The following is a 14,965-nucleotide window of genomic DNA, read 5'->3' as shown; positions in this document are numbered from 1 at the left end:
CATTGAGGGATCAGGTTCATCAAATATTTGTTACTATTTCGAGTTGAGTTATGTCTATTGTCCTTGCTGTTTACAAGTTTAGACTTTTTATTCAAAAGAGCTTTTGATCTAAACGTCGCTTTAATCAAAAGCAACACGAGAATAACAAAATACACCAAAGTATTTAGTTCATAGCAAGTTTTACGAGCCGGTTGATAGCAACAGGGTGTACAAAGTATGTGAAGGATGGTAGAAAACCAGACTTTTTTTGGTAGAATCGGTCCATGGATACAATACGTTTATCGTTTTTCCTATGATGAAAGTGGAAAACAAAATAATTTCTCGCGGGGTCCTTGAACCACGGCCATTCAGAAGAGCAACTCAACTGAAGGTCATCTGACATTTAGCATACATAGTTATCAGCTTTCTTAAACGACTACAGTTTAATATATTAGTTACCTTTTGTCTCTTTTTTTTGTTAAAAAAACTGCAAAAATCACAATTTGTTGGACCTATCAGTAATGCAATAACTTTCGAGACCATGAATAGTTATAGACAGGCACTTGACCTTCCTTCTAGATTTTTTATGGAATACGTTAAGACCTCCCTCCACTATTAAGGATGGAACGCCCATTCGATACTTCTTAAAGAGCAACAGTCCTGCATAAATGAAAGAGTAAACAATAGTATATCTAGGTGGAATTATATTCGACTCTCTCTTCTTTTGCCCTTTTGTTCTGCAGATTTATTTTGTTTTGTCTTAATTTGTCTAGCTTTAAAGGTTCAGAAACACCCGAAGTTGGATTAGGATTTTTTTTGTCATGTTGCTCCCGAGTATCATTGATGTAATTCGCGCTCGGGATCTTGTGCTTGGGGAATTGTACATGTTATACAGTCCGGATGGTAGATATCGTCCACCCAGTCCATTGCAAAAGGGTCTGGCCTTTCCCACAACTTTTCATGTCTTCGTACCACTGTTACCTTTTCAGGGGCATTTTAAGCTCTGCGATTAAATTTGTTATATCTAAGCGTAAATGCACTACAAGATGTTATTATTTTAACTACTCGTTATGTAATTGATAAATAGAGACAAACAAACACGGAGGGAAAAAAATACAGTGTACCTATAAAGTCATGAGGTGTCATCATCTGCGATTTGATAATGTTTTATGTATAAATTTATATATATATATATGTATATATATATGTGTGTGTGTAGATCAAGTTTGTATTTTATTATCATTATGTAGTATCAGACGGTATAGGTAAAAAGAAAGGATATGTAGATGAATATCGGTAGAAATTCCTAGGACAACGTGGTTCAACACATAGGAAAACATGATGAAAGCCAAGTTGGGTATGAGGCAGAAAAATTACTGTTTAAATGTCTATTGCTGTTGTTTGATGAAGTAAGTGTTTGTTGCTGATCCACTGATAAGTCGGTGATACTGCTATCTATACTGTAGCAATCATCGTTTTCTTCATCTTCATCTCCATTTAGCTTGCAAGAGCTTGGTTTATAGCCTCTTTCTCTCAATAATTGATGTGTCCATAATAAATAAAGGCCCTCATCATCATCATTTGGGCTTATAGTAGATGCAGCAGGCGAAGACATTGTACTTGGTGATGCAGTTTGAAAATATGTAAAATCTGGCTCATTTTAGGTAAGACTCATGTGCGAATTTACTATCATTTTTTTTTTTTTTTTTTTTTTTTTTTTTTTTTTTTTTTTACCTGAAGATAAGGAACCATAGTTAGCAGCCGAAGAGTTTGGACGAGTTGTGTTGATAGCGGTGTTTAACGGTAAACGACCTCCGTCATCTTCCTCTTCTAATGATAATCATTTTTAAGTCAAACATGTAAACCCAATACTATAGACCAACTTACCAAAAGATCTTTGATCCGTCACTAAAAATGACAAGGCAGAAGAAGAAGGTGTTGGAGGTAATTCTTGCGACGGCTGTTGTTGCACCTTTTTGTACTGTTGTGGTTTAAATAATTGATGCTATATTTCGATAAGTATGCTATATTCTCGTAAAAGACTGATAATTCAAGAATTACCTTTTCATTGTACGATTGATGCATAGAATTATCGAATGAGTTAGTATTCATGATGTGAGTCATTTGTAATAATGAAGAGAAGATGAAGAAAAGTGATGATAAATGAACTGCGACAGGTTCGACTTTTGATTTTATTTTTAAAGTAAAAAAAAAAAAAAAATGTGTCGGGGATATAATAAGCCATGAGCCCATTTCTACTTTGTATGATTCAATAATTTATAAATACGAGTGGCATTTGTAACAAACAGTTTTTCTTTATCGTCTTCTGACCAATGATTTACTAATTCGGAAATGATTTCTAGCCAAGATTGCCATGTCGTATTTGCGGCTTCGGACACGGGCCAATCGCCGCCATACATGAGTCTGTCGATCCCAAAGGTCTCTAGCGCAACTTGAATAAACGGTTTCAATTTACGTACGACGTCAGACTTTTCGTCATGATGACTATCATTAAATTCAGTTACTAAACCTGATATTTTACAGGAGACGTTTGGATTACTAGATAATTGAGTCATTTGTTGTTTCCAGAATTCAAATTCAGTATCTCCCGGTTGGCTATCGCAAGGAGGCTTACCCATGTGGTCAAGAATAAATTGAACACGAGGACATTGTACAACCATTTTCTGTATGGGTGGAAATTGTTGAGGTGAACTCCTGCAATCGATGCAGATATCAAAGCTCAGTTTAAACGATTCTAGACATTGAATACCACGGATAAAGTCTGGCTCCAGGACTCGAGCGGGATCTAAGTTTGGGTCTTGTAAAAGGCATCGCACCCCCTTTAAGATGCTATCCGCACCGCCTGTCACACGCACTAGTGTACGCAAATACCCTACAACATGATCTCCTTGTTGGACAGGTGCAAATGCAACAATACCGCCAATTCCTCCAAAACTGTCATTGGTCTGGATCTCTTGTGAATACTTGTAGATCCATTCTGCTTCCACCAGCTTATGGAACACATCCACATCAGTTTCTACATACACTGCTTGTTTCACTCGGGCCAGTTTCACTTGTTCAGCATAATCAACAGCGTCTTTACGCTTATCAAATTGACTGTTTTTCACCCAAGGAACATTCACCTTGTCTGGTTGCCAAAAATGAACATGAGAGTCGATAATTGATTTAGGAAGTGGTGCCATTGATATATTGTTATAGAAAAATAAAACAAAACAAAAAATAAAACAAACAGGAAAGGAATAACTAGTTTAAATAGACTCGTCTTTCTTTCTCTCACGTTACAGTTTGGAAAACCTACAATTTAACTCTTTACCCTTTGTATTTCTCCGAGGTTATTCTCACACCTAAAATAAAAGGCCCGAACAACTTTTTTTTTGTAGGGTGTTTTGAACAGAAGGGTCGAGATTTAACGGGTAAATAGACCAAGTGATAGAAAAACAGGTCAGCATAGATTGCTAAATTTTAGGCGTCTCTTCAACAGCAAAAAGGTTTCTGTCAGCTGTTGAGAAGGGGTGTGTTTTGGTCAAGCAGTCATTGTGTTACACCGAAAAAAGAACGCAACATTTTAGAAAGCTTCCACAAATTCCCACCATCCAAAGCCAACACTTGTACTCAGCACAAGCAATAATAGAAACCGTAGTAAAACAGGGGCCCGGGCTTCATACACATATTAAACTATTGGTTTCTAAACAGGTTTAGAGCATAGAATGATAGTGCATGAACCAAAAACAGAATGATTAAATAAAGAAAATATCATACTGTGATCCGTTCTTTTATTTACATTTTAATACAACCCCTTTTATCTTTCGCTCTCCTCATGTATTAATAGTAGCAGGCTTTTCGGTCTAAATAGAGTGGTCAAAATGAAACACGTTGCATCAGGTCGTTCATGCAGACTGTTGCTTTTTAACGGCATGGAATCTTTGACAGAGAGTTTAAAAATGACGAAGCGTGTGACTGTGATTTACCTAGAGACGCGCAAGCGTCCTGCTAAATTTTGGCCCTTTTTTTTTATTGTTGACGACCTTCATCCCCAATACATACAACACAACAATGGTACCTACAGCCCCTCAACGCGACTGTACATGGCCAAGGTCATTTAACATATTTTTTTAATAGGCTCTTCGTCTCGCACCTGAATCACACCCTGAAACTGTCATGAGCACTCTTGATACCACTCATTCAGAATTGGGTGGTCATGATGCTTTACGTTATGGTACTCGTTCCATCAAGACCGAGGTCATGCCTGGACATCCTCTTGAAGGCAGATTAAATCAAGTAATGTTGTACGATTAGATAGACGGATTGTATACTGACAGATAATGGTTTTTGTTTAGTGGGAAGAGACACAGTGGGAATTAAAGTTGAATTTGGCTCGTCAAGCTTATGGTATGCACGCTCCTATCAAGTTAATGATGGAAAAAAGCATAGTTGAAAAGGTAAGAAAGGATGTGATTAAATTAGAGGTGTGATATTCATGCTTATATTGCAGCGTCAACGTATGCCTATTATGCCCTCTTCAAACTTGCATTTGGATATTTTGATGGGTAAAGATGAGACTATTGATTATGAGGATTTCCTTAATGGTACGTATTTATGATTGTGGACTCAGATTCGTTTAGGATAACTAATATGTGTATTGTGTAGACCCTAGCATGTCAACCGATTCAATTGATTTTCATACTGCCATGGAGCACAAGCTCAATATGAGAATGTAGATTGGTAACATACATACCGTAGTATCATTTTCCCCTTTCCAAATTTTTTTATAAAGAACAAAAAAATATATATCGAATATGAATATGGCTTTGTCACTTTGGTTTTATTATTAGAGTATAAACGGGAGCAATTTATTTAACTTCATCGACAGAACACAAAAGCACTCTGGCATCAACCAATTGATTTTCCTCCACTCTCATTGTTACGACACCATCATGACGACTTAGGATTTTAACTTCGGTTTTCATGGATTCGATGGATAAGAGAGGCATGTTTTTCTTGACGATAGTTCCGGAAGGCACGAGTAATTTAAGGATACGACATGGCATGGATGAAGTATAGGGCGTCACACGATCATCTTCAACAGCAGCCGACTTACTTTTGAGACGATCTACCTTAACTAACTCCACTTGATGACCACATACAAAGTCGTGTACAAAGATGGATTTTTCGTTTACATCTTTTACATCTTCTGCGATATAAAAGTGTTGTTGGCTACCATCAATGGTACAACGTAACAGACCACGACAGCCTTGAATACCTCTGGGACCAGCGATCTCTTTACCAAGATCGTTTTCAAAGAGAACAACTGAAATAGGTAGCTCTTGTTCATCTTCACCTTGAATAGCGTCTTCTTTAATAAGTACTTTTGCTTGAAAGACATGACGTTTGTCATGTTGAGGGTCACCTAAATAATTATATTGGATTTGAATTTCGGGACCATGATTGACCAAGAAATTCATGCGCTTATTCCTCCATTTAATATTTCGCCAGCTTGTTTGAATGCTTTTCAAATGTACTTGCTGACTGCGACGAATTGTCCAGTCAAATAAAAAGGCAGCGATAATACTGTTTTTGGAACACAATACATTGTAAGTTGGGAATAAGCGTTCCTTTTCCTGTACGATAAAGTTCGTATCAAAGGTGCCTGATTGGAAGCGAGGATTGTTCATGATACTGATCAAAAATTTCTGATTAGTGGTGACACCTACAATGACAGTGCGAGACAAAACAGCAATCATTCGACGTACGGCTTCTTCACGCGTAGTAGCATGGACAATGACTTTAGCAACCATCGAGTCATAAAAGATGGAAATTTCAGAACCATCTTCCACGCCTGTATCAAAACGAACACCGGGTATAAAGGTACCAGAATCAGCTGGGCTCCATTTTTGAATAACACCAGTGCGAGGACCAAAGTCATGGTCTGGATCTTCAGCACAAAGACGTACTTCTATGGCATGACCTTGGAATTTGATATTGTCTAGAATTCCAAGTTCCTTTAAATTAGCACCCTGAGCAACTAACAGTTGTAACTCGACAAGATCAAGTCCAGATATAGCCTCTGTGATTGGGTGCTCAACTTGAAGACGTGTATTTAGTTCTAAAAAGTAAAATTTCTTGGTCTTTTCGTCCAATATAAATTCAGCTGTACCAGCACCTTCATAACCTAGTTTACGGCCCAATTCAACGGCTGCGTTAGTCATTGCAGTGCGAAGCTTATCATCGACGGCTGGGGAAGGTGTTTCCTACAGACACACAAAATTCTTCTATATTAGGATAAAAAACAATGACAAGCAAGGCTTTATGTTACCTCAACTACTTTTTGATGTCTTCTTTGGATTGAGCAATCACGTTCATTGATATGGTATACGTTACCATACTTGTCACCAAATATTTGAATCTATGACAAACCGAGTTATATTAAAAAGAGTTATCAAACCCTCATTTTAAATGTTACCTCAACATGACGGATACTTTCAAAATACTTTTCAATTAATAATTTATCAGATCCAAATGCCCGAAGTGATTCACCCTGCGCAGCCTCAATTTCTTCTCTTAACCTATAAATGAAGATGAATAAAACTTGGTTACTTGTAGTTATGCTGAGGGCTTACTTGCTAGTTTCGTAAACAGCTCTCATGCCTTTACCACCTCCACCAGCAGACGCTTTTAACAAGACTGGGAATTCTATTTTATACAGTCAAAATTTGTTACTGGAATAAGTTTTTATATATATTTTTACCAATTTTTTTTGCTTCATTCTCTAATCTAGTGATGGATTGATCTTGTCCGTTATAACCAGGAATAAGAGGGATGCTGTTTGCATGTTCCTTGATGAAGACTTTGGCAGCAATTTTATCACCAATAGCACGAATATTATCGGGACGAGGACCAATAAAATTGATACCAGCAGAGATTACTTTGTCCGCAAAGTCAGCATTTTCAGAAAGAAACCCGTAGCCGGGATGCAGGGCATCAGCATTGGATCGTTTTGCGACAGCTATTATTTTTTCAGCATTCAGGTACGATTCTGCTGCAATTGAAGAGCCGATATAATAGGCTTCGTCTGCCATTTTTACAAAGGGTGCGTTTTCGTCACTAAAAGTCCAGTTATAAGTTTATAGTTTGTGAAATAAAATTCTAACTTGGTACCTGTCAGAATAGACTGCGACAGTAGCAATGCCTAATCTTTTGCATGTTCGCATAACGCGGCATGCAATTTCACCACGATTGGCAATGAGTACTTTATAAATGGGGGCCATGTATATGTTAAGGTAGGTGCAACGAAAAGTTATAGTGGTAGAGAGAAATAGGGAGAAAGGGAAGGCAAATAAAAAAGAGAATGGGTTTTATTAATGTGTGTGTGTGTGTGTGTGTGTGTGTGTGAAAACTTAGTTTCCTTTTTCAAGCATTATGGATGACAATTTTCCCCATAGAAACGATTCGGCATATGAAAATAAGATTTTTATTCATACTACACAAATATGTTAGATTAAATATAATAGATATTTACGTAATGAGTATTACCTTCTTTGCAATCATTCCCTCTGGAGGCTTCACTTCAGTCTTTTTATTGCCAATCTCATTCCAATTTGTTGAAAGACAAGTACCGTTACTTTCAACAAAACTCTTCATCATGGCTCTTTGCGTATCAGGATCGGCATCCTTGTAGATTTTTTGGAACAAGGAATTCAAAGCTTGTTCTCCCTCGGGTTTTGTTTCTTCATCCACTTCACGAGTAAGAGCTCCCCAATCCTTAGCTTTCTTTACGGTGGTAGTGGGTGTGCTTGAGGCCACTAAAAGATTAAATGTAAGCCTTTTTTTTTTTTTTTGTCCTGCAGCAAAAGTACAAAATACACGCTTACTGGGAATAATTTGATCATCTCCTTCTAAAGTACCCCACATGATACCAATCATTTCCTTTCTTAACTTGATCTCAATCTTGGTGGAAAGAATCTTGAAGGAGGATTCTTTGGGTAAAATCTTGTGTGCAAGTGGTTCAAGTTCAAGTGAGTAATCAGATCCAGTAGGTAATTTGACCGTCAATGACAACTAAAAAAAAAAAAAAAACCAATTTATTAAAAATTCCCACCTTACTTTCTTTGTTTTTTTTTTTATTGTTACCGAATTATCAAAGAAGTTAAGATCAACTGCATCCTGCTTTACGTTTTTGATAAACACTTCAATTGTGACAAATGTGTCATTTTGAAACCACTCGTATCTATCAATTCCAATTAATCCCAATTGTAATATTTGAATTAAGCGTACTTTTTTCACCTTGTTGCCTTTACGGGTGGAGCTGAAACTGGAGCTGGAGCTGGAGCTGCAGCTAAAGTAGTGGTAGGGGCATCTTTGGGTAACTTATCCTCATTCTTTCTCAACCATGTTACCAAGGTCTTTTCCTTGGGATTCAGTTCTCTTGATTGTTCCAGGTGACTTTGAGCCTTTACGTATTGACCTAAACGATGTAAAGTGATACTAAACCCCTAATGATTAAAAAAAAAAGGGCCTTTTAAAAGTTTCGAAATAGGTTATCCTTACCCAACTTGTAAGTGAGCCCTTGCTAATAAGCTACGAGAGCCTTGTTCCAGTAGTCTTAAGGCACTTTCACCATCCTTGAGAGCTAATTCCAGCTGATTCAGCTTTTGATGTACTTGACAACTACAGATCCATTTTATAATTCAGTTTTCTTTATTCCCTTTTTTTTTTACAAGTGTATCGTGCCTTACCGTTTTAATATAAATTCGGCGTTAGTGGGTTCCAGGGAAACTAACTTTGTAAAGAGAGTCAACGCTTCGTCATAATCATCGTCAAAAAACGCGTCGTTGGCTTTAGCAAACAAGTCGGCTGAATGGCTTTCCTCTGGTGATGGATTCATTGTAAAGAGATAACGTAAAAAAAAAAAAAAAAAAAAAAAAAATCGAAAGTGCTAGAGTTTTAAAGGAGAAAAAAAACTCCGCTTTCATAATTGATTGTTCTTTTGTTAGCATAACCTGATTAATTACAGTTGCATACTGAGCAGTTTTTATTATCACATAAAGACACATTTATTTTTAAAATTGTCTTCTATTTGGTTTTGAAGGCATTTTGAATCAATTGAAACCCTTCGGCTTGTTCCGCCTGCTTATCCAAGTGATGGATCCAAATCTTTGAACTTAATCCCTCAGAAAGATCCGAGTTATCGTTCTCTTGATCGTCACTACGCGATACAAAATGCTTGTGATTACCAACCATACGCTCTAACCAAACCTTCTTTAACTTATATTCCTCCTTGCGAATCAACCATTCAGACCAACTAGGAACCATAGATAGGGCAGCACGAACACCAGCTCTAAGAGCAACAAATAGATGCTCTGACAATAAAATGGCCAACAAGGTAAAGACAGGTGTATAAGGGGAATGTATATTAGTGGAAGGATGGAAAAGATAGGCAAATGATCCCATTGTAATAGAAGACAACCAAACCAATGTCTCCATATTTCCTAACCAAGGACCGATACTTTCAGCGCGATGGGGTATAGGACGTCTTGTATATTTACACACTTTGATAGCATCACCACGAATCTCTACCCAATTATTAATCAATGCACATAAAGCAGTCAATGGCCACACTGTAGAAAACATGCTGACATAACCAAACTACCACAAATATTAATGACAAGAGCACTATATTTATATCGGATCTTACTTGAATGACCATCTCAACGTAATCGGTATAGATATTATATTCTTCCAGTCCAACTTCCTTGTAAACTTTCGCCATAAACTTGGCTTCCTCTTGATCTTCGACTGTAGCGTTGGTGGAAAGATTTGTGCTTTTTTCCTTCTGATTCTTAACTACTTTGCTAGTCAACTTCTTTGCTTGGGGCATGATACGTCTAAGTGCATAAGGTACTACCATTTCTGTCAAGAACCCAACCAATTGACCTGTCACTACAAAATAAACAAGTTGAGCGCGTAATCTTTGAAAATCTACAGTCTTGTGATCATGCGACACGTTAAATTGAACAAGGTAAGGTAACACATGATCACCAAAAGGAATATAGATCCATGCGGTGATAAACTATGATGTAATTAGCATCATAAAAACGTAATATATGTCATTTTATCCATACTTACTAAAGACAGATAGCCAACTAAAAAGTTGGCAATGAAAATCTTTTGTGTGTAGCTGTACTCCCAAGAAGCGTCGGTTTTATGCATTTCCCAGTCTGTGAGGACCTTGACCCATTTACTGTAGATGTTTGTCATGGTAGGAATCAGGAGTACATAACCGACAGTGGGTGCATAATGCTGTATATAAAAATTTAATAAGAATTAAAACTGAATTAAATGTATCTTACCAAGAATTGATGAAATGGGCCATTATAATACTCATGCAAAAACAATTGAAGTACAAATACAAAACCGACAATGATACTTAATAAAAATGCACCAACAGCAACTCCAGGCAAAGAAGCAACTCTTCTTCCAAACAGTTTCCAAGCAGATACATAAGGCGTATCTTCACCGGTTACATGATCCTTGATCATTTTCTCACCCTTAAACTCTGTTCTTCTTTTTTCGTGCTTGGAATAGTTTCGAACTCCCCAATGGATAGCTAATTCATGTTCTTTGCGCTTCCACATTTCGGTAAAAAGAACGGCCCATATTAACATGGAAAGTGAAAACCAGACCGTCAATGTGTTGGAGTGTGTCAGATATACCAGAAATCCCAAACCGGCAGGTGCACTAAGCCATATGAAATAAGTTTGGATAAATGCGAAATAGTAGGCGATCTTTTCTCCAAAATGATCACGGATCTTTAAAAGATCATTATCCGTGATTAACCATTTCGTAGACCAAGATTTTAACCAAGTCTAAGTAGAAATTTAAGTCGGTTTTTCGGTGTCTAACATAGTTTGTGATATACATGATCTTACATTGTTAAATTTGTCATCATGTAAAGGCAAGATACTGTCAACATACTTGTCAACATGAGATGATATTCCAGCCCCACCTTCAGCTTCGGGTTGTGTCAAAATTTCATAAACCAAACGTAATCTCTCGGCTTCTGTTAGGTCCTGGAAGGCTTGATCGGTAATAGCCGTGGAACTAGAACCATCTTCAATTTCGTCTACGCGCACACCGAGCAAAAAGTCGCGAACTCTATTATAAACAATTCGTTTCAAAAACCAACCCAAATTTACCATGTAACTTTTGAAAATGCTAACCTTTCTTGTCTGTACTCTTGTTTGATAGGGCCTACTGGACTACTGATCAGAATTAAAAGAGTGCCTTCTTCCTTTCCGGGACGTATTTGAAAACGAAGCTTGACCTTGGTCAGACGAAGGGTGATGCTGGCAAGAGAACTTGAAACGTCCGATTCTAATTCAGCACGAGTGGTTTTGTCATCATTCTTGGGTACTGCTGTAGGAAATTTAAAGACAATCACATAATCAATGCCTCCATTGCTTGTAACAATAGAAGGTGTTGAACTGTTGGACGTTTCAGAGACAGAAGGTGATAGTACGAGAGGTGTTTCAACGGCTTTAGGCGTTAATTGTCCTGTAGGAGGAAATAAGTGTTTAAACTCTTTTGTAGGTTGCGAACCAACGAACGGCTCCTGTAGTTCAGCCATTATTATAATTCTTAATTTAAACAAGAGATAAAAAAAGAGAAAAAACAACTAATTTTTGGTTTATGTGAGACACGCTCGGCTTTAAATTTCAAAAGGCATATCCCGCTTTACTTAAATTCGGACCTAAACATGACGTATTAAACATCAGCCTATCGTACTTAAAAATTTAAACGATGTCTTTTACAACCTGTAATAATCTTTAAGCATATCGTTAAATTTAGTTGTTGTTAACTTTTTTTATGGACGAATCAAAATTGATTTCTAGGAGTGTAGCTCACCTTATTTAGGCAAACAAAAAGTAAGATTTAGAGGAAGCGAAGCAAAGGGAAAATAATCTTTAAGCGTTTACCTGTAAAGCTTTCAAAAAACGTAAGTTGTGTGAATGTAGTCATCTGAATACACTAGTGGAAATGTGTTTATTACAGCGATGACTGTGATGGTGCAGTTGTTGTACGTTATTGTACGTTGAAAAGGTGTCGGCCTTTCTTGTCCTTGCCAAATGCTGGTACAAATTGATATCATGTTTCAGGATCCATTGACGTCTTTTTGCGAAAGAGTATGACAAGAAGAACATGCAAATACAGCTGATCTAGTAACATGGAAGGCTGGCAGCAAGGTCAGATTTTGGCATTTACTGCATATCTTGAATTTTCTGAACTCGTCAATTGAGACAGTGATAAGTTGTCCAGCCACATTTCACCTTTTCAACGTACGCCATAGAATACCTGACACCCCGCTTTCGAGAGTCCTGATCTTGTTGGTATCTTTATTAAACATTTCATTTCCAAATACTACTAGAGAGATTTTTGTTTTATCTTTGCAATTGATGGGCCTCCGTTTATTCAGTTTATCCCTAACAAGAAATTTAATTAATAACGCTATTTAAATGTATTCCACTAAAAATGCATGTACCTAACAGTATGGTTTATATTTTGTTTCTTCTTTCTTTTCTTCGTTTTATTTTTCTATTGTTTCCTCATAGTTTTCTGTGCCTTTTGTCCCCCCCCCCTCCTGATAAAGATAGAAGCGTTTTTTGCTGAACTGGAATTGCAAAAGTCAAATAAAAGGTCAATGTTGTTAAACAAGTATTGAACATAAACTAAAAAGCGTTCTAGACTAGATTTTTTGCTTGTCGTAATTGTTGACTCGATATTTTCTATTCCATTTTGACATTTTAAACATTGCTGCTGGGCGGAAAAAATAGTCGAACCGGTAAGATAATAGTACTCTTTAGTATTGTAGCGGGCTATCAGGTGTCTAGCTTTTGTGGTATTTGGCAAAAATAATACACTTGAGAAATAATAAGATAAGAGTATCTTTATTATAGGTAAAAATAAACTAATAAAATAACTCTGCTGTGATGAAATTATGGATTCTTTTTGTTTTGATCAATTTCCCCTGGTGGTTGTGTTGAGTCAACGTTTCTGGTCTTGTAATAAATCTATACTGTTATAATGAAGTCACGATTTAGTGAGTTCTGGGTGATTCTTGTCTGATTAATTAAATAGTTTGAAACTGCGGATACTACTAAGAGGGGTCTGAGGGCTGCTGATATTGTTATTATTATGATTGAGATAAAGAAAAAATGTATATACAACTTGTAAGAGTTGTGTAACTCGGTATCAGGTATTTATACCTATACCAATCACATATTAATAAAACTCAGTTTTACAACCTATCTTATTCCGCTACCTCTTACATTGGTGGAGTAGCTTAATAGCGTTATTGCCTCAATACTACCCTGAATAGATTCATATAGTATTTATTATTGTTAATTTTTGTCGATCATGTCCTCATTTAATGGAGGAGATCAAGCTCATAACCCGTGGAGCCTCGATATTAACCACATCGTGGCTACGGAGAGACAACAGGATGCTCAAGTCCAACACATCCAACATCAAGCCCAACAAATGCGAATGCAGTTTGATAGCGAAATGGATGCGGTACGTTTGTCCAGCGAAGAACAACGTCAACGAGCGGAAATGTCATATCAGAGACAAATCAACAATATGAGACAGGAAGTGGAAGAAAGAGAACGTACGATGGAATCCTCTCACAATCAACAGTTTGAAAATCTTAAGATTTTCTACGATAATCAACTTGCTCAACAAAAGTCGTTTTATGAGTCACTCACTGACAAAATTGACAAGCAAACCGAGAAGTTGGAAATGGAAGTTTCAAACCTGCGACAATCGTTGGAAATAGCTCGCCAACAGCAAGTGCGAAACGAGGAAACCATTGTTTTATTGAGAACTCAATTAAACGAGATGACATCTCGTAGTGAAGATCTTTACGAGCGTGCTGAAGATCTAAATCAGGAAGTTGATAAGTTACAGTTCACTTGTGACACTTTACGCGCAGAAAACCGTAAGCTCACTGGTCAAATCAAGATGGTGTCACCAATCAGGGATGAAGCCGTGGTCACAAGAACTGACATTGAAAGAGATCAGTATAAGCAACAACTGATCCAGAATAAACAACGACACAGCACTCCGTCAAGTATAATATATAATCAAAGATCAAGTGTCACCAATTCTGTAGTAGATGAAGAGGCTCGATCCGAACAATTTGAATCTGTCAATAATAGTTGGGATAACCAATCTGCAGGGTCCGCCACTCCGTCTATCGTATCACAGGCACGACAACTGGCAAATATGGTGTCCACTAATCGGGTGAATACTGGTCGTGCAACCAGCCAAAAACCATCTCAATCTAGGAATAAACACCCTACACCCGCATTTTTTGGGACTACCAAACCCTCTGCTCAAGAGTGGTTATCCCAGTTTCGGAAAGTGATCATCTATCATCAATATTCGGATGAGGAATGTATCGCTGAATTTATGATGGCTATGCAGCAAGGCCATGCTAATTCATGGTGGGAAGCTCAAACGCAAGCGGTGAAAAAGGATTTTGAGAAACTAATCGACGCGTTTGAAAAATTTTATGGAGGCTCTAAAGCATCTATGGCTCGTGCTATCGCTACCCTAAAGACGTTGACACAAAATAAGGAAGCAATGGCTACGTTCGGACCTCGCTTGATGAACTTGATCACTACAGTTGCAAACGGTAATGGCGAGCTACAATTAAGCTTCTTCTATGCAGCTGTCGACTCGAAGGTGGCAGATGCAGTTCTGGCAACGAGACCTAACTCTTTGGTTGATGCTGTTAACGTGGCCATTGAATTAGAGCAAGGCATGCTGTACAAAGCAGGTGCTTCGGGTGGACGCTCAACCGTTATCCCCAAGGTAGACTGGTCCCCAATGACGGCTGACAATACTGGTGTTGAACCGATGGATGTGGATGTGAATGCTCAGTACCGTCAGCACAAATCTGGACCACGCG

At 37.6% G+C, this 14,965-nt stretch overlaps 5 protein-coding genes across 5 annotated transcripts; 1 reads left to right on the top strand and 4 right to left on the bottom strand.

Annotated features, from left to right (window-relative positions):
* Window positions 1-1,080: 1,080 nt before the first annotated feature.
* EV154DRAFT_500522 (uncharacterized protein) lies at window positions 1,081-2,145 on the bottom strand. The gene is made up of 4 exons (XM_051600598.1): window positions 2,041-2,145; window positions 1,867-1,984; window positions 1,714-1,809; window positions 1,081-1,629 (listed from the first exon to the last, which is right to left on the bottom strand). Exons 1-4 carry the CDS (start codon window positions 2,101-2,103, stop codon window positions 1,301-1,303), a joined length of 606 nt encoding a protein of 201 aa, XP_051460118.1. The 5' UTR covers window positions 2,104-2,145; the 3' UTR covers window positions 1,081-1,300.
* Window positions 2,130-3,479, bottom strand: EV154DRAFT_500518 (uncharacterized protein). The gene has a single exon (XM_051600597.1). The coding sequence runs from the start codon at window positions 3,180-3,182 to the stop codon at window positions 2,235-2,237; it is 948 nt and encodes a 315-aa protein (XP_051460117.1). The 5' UTR covers window positions 3,183-3,479; the 3' UTR covers window positions 2,130-2,234.
* A 503-nt stretch (window positions 3,480-3,982) lies between these two features.
* Window positions 3,983-4,801, top strand: EV154DRAFT_500516 (proteasome maturation factor UMP1-domain-containing protein). The gene is made up of 5 exons (XM_051600596.1): window positions 3,983-4,056; window positions 4,120-4,278; window positions 4,338-4,439; window positions 4,493-4,586; window positions 4,648-4,801. Exons 1-5 carry the CDS (start codon window positions 4,054-4,056, stop codon window positions 4,716-4,718), a joined length of 429 nt encoding a protein of 142 aa, XP_051460116.1. The 5' UTR covers window positions 3,983-4,053; the 3' UTR covers window positions 4,719-4,801.
* Window positions 4,802-4,850: 49 nt separating this feature from the next.
* EV154DRAFT_536885 (carbamoyl-phosphate synthase L chain, ATP binding domain-containing protein) lies at window positions 4,851-7,076 on the bottom strand (the record flags this gene model as incomplete). Its single annotated transcript, XM_051604171.1, has 5 exons — window positions 4,851-6,248; window positions 6,314-6,403; window positions 6,461-6,563; window positions 6,618-6,669; window positions 6,746-7,076. 5 exons carry the CDS (start codon window positions 7,074-7,076, stop codon window positions 4,851-4,853), a joined length of 1,974 nt encoding a protein of 657 aa, XP_051460115.1.
* A 246-nt stretch (window positions 7,077-7,322) lies between these two features.
* Window positions 7,323-11,623, bottom strand: EV154DRAFT_460468 (calcium-activated chloride channel-domain-containing protein; the record flags this gene model as incomplete). Its single annotated transcript, XM_051597517.1, has 13 exons — window positions 7,323-7,477; window positions 7,531-8,055; window positions 8,128-8,224; window positions 8,281-8,481; window positions 8,545-8,664; window positions 8,733-8,858; window positions 9,107-9,642; window positions 9,692-10,066; window positions 10,123-10,296; window positions 10,347-10,862; window positions 10,926-11,151; window positions 11,217-11,456; window positions 11,490-11,623. 13 exons carry the CDS (start codon window positions 11,621-11,623, stop codon window positions 7,469-7,471), a joined length of 3,279 nt encoding a protein of 1,092 aa, XP_051460114.1. The 3' UTR covers window positions 7,323-7,468.
* Between the last annotated feature and the right edge of the window lie 3,342 nt (window positions 11,624-14,965).

This window comes from Mucor mucedo (assembly GCF_025094135.1).
Source record: "Mucor mucedo strain NRRL 3635 chromosome Unknown EV154scaffold_22, whole genome shotgun sequence".
Classification (NCBI taxonomy): domain Eukaryota; kingdom Fungi; phylum Mucoromycota; class Mucoromycetes; order Mucorales; family Mucoraceae; genus Mucor; species Mucor mucedo.
The sequence above is the reverse complement of the archived record's forward strand: the minus strand, read 5'-3'. Positions and strand labels throughout refer to the sequence as shown.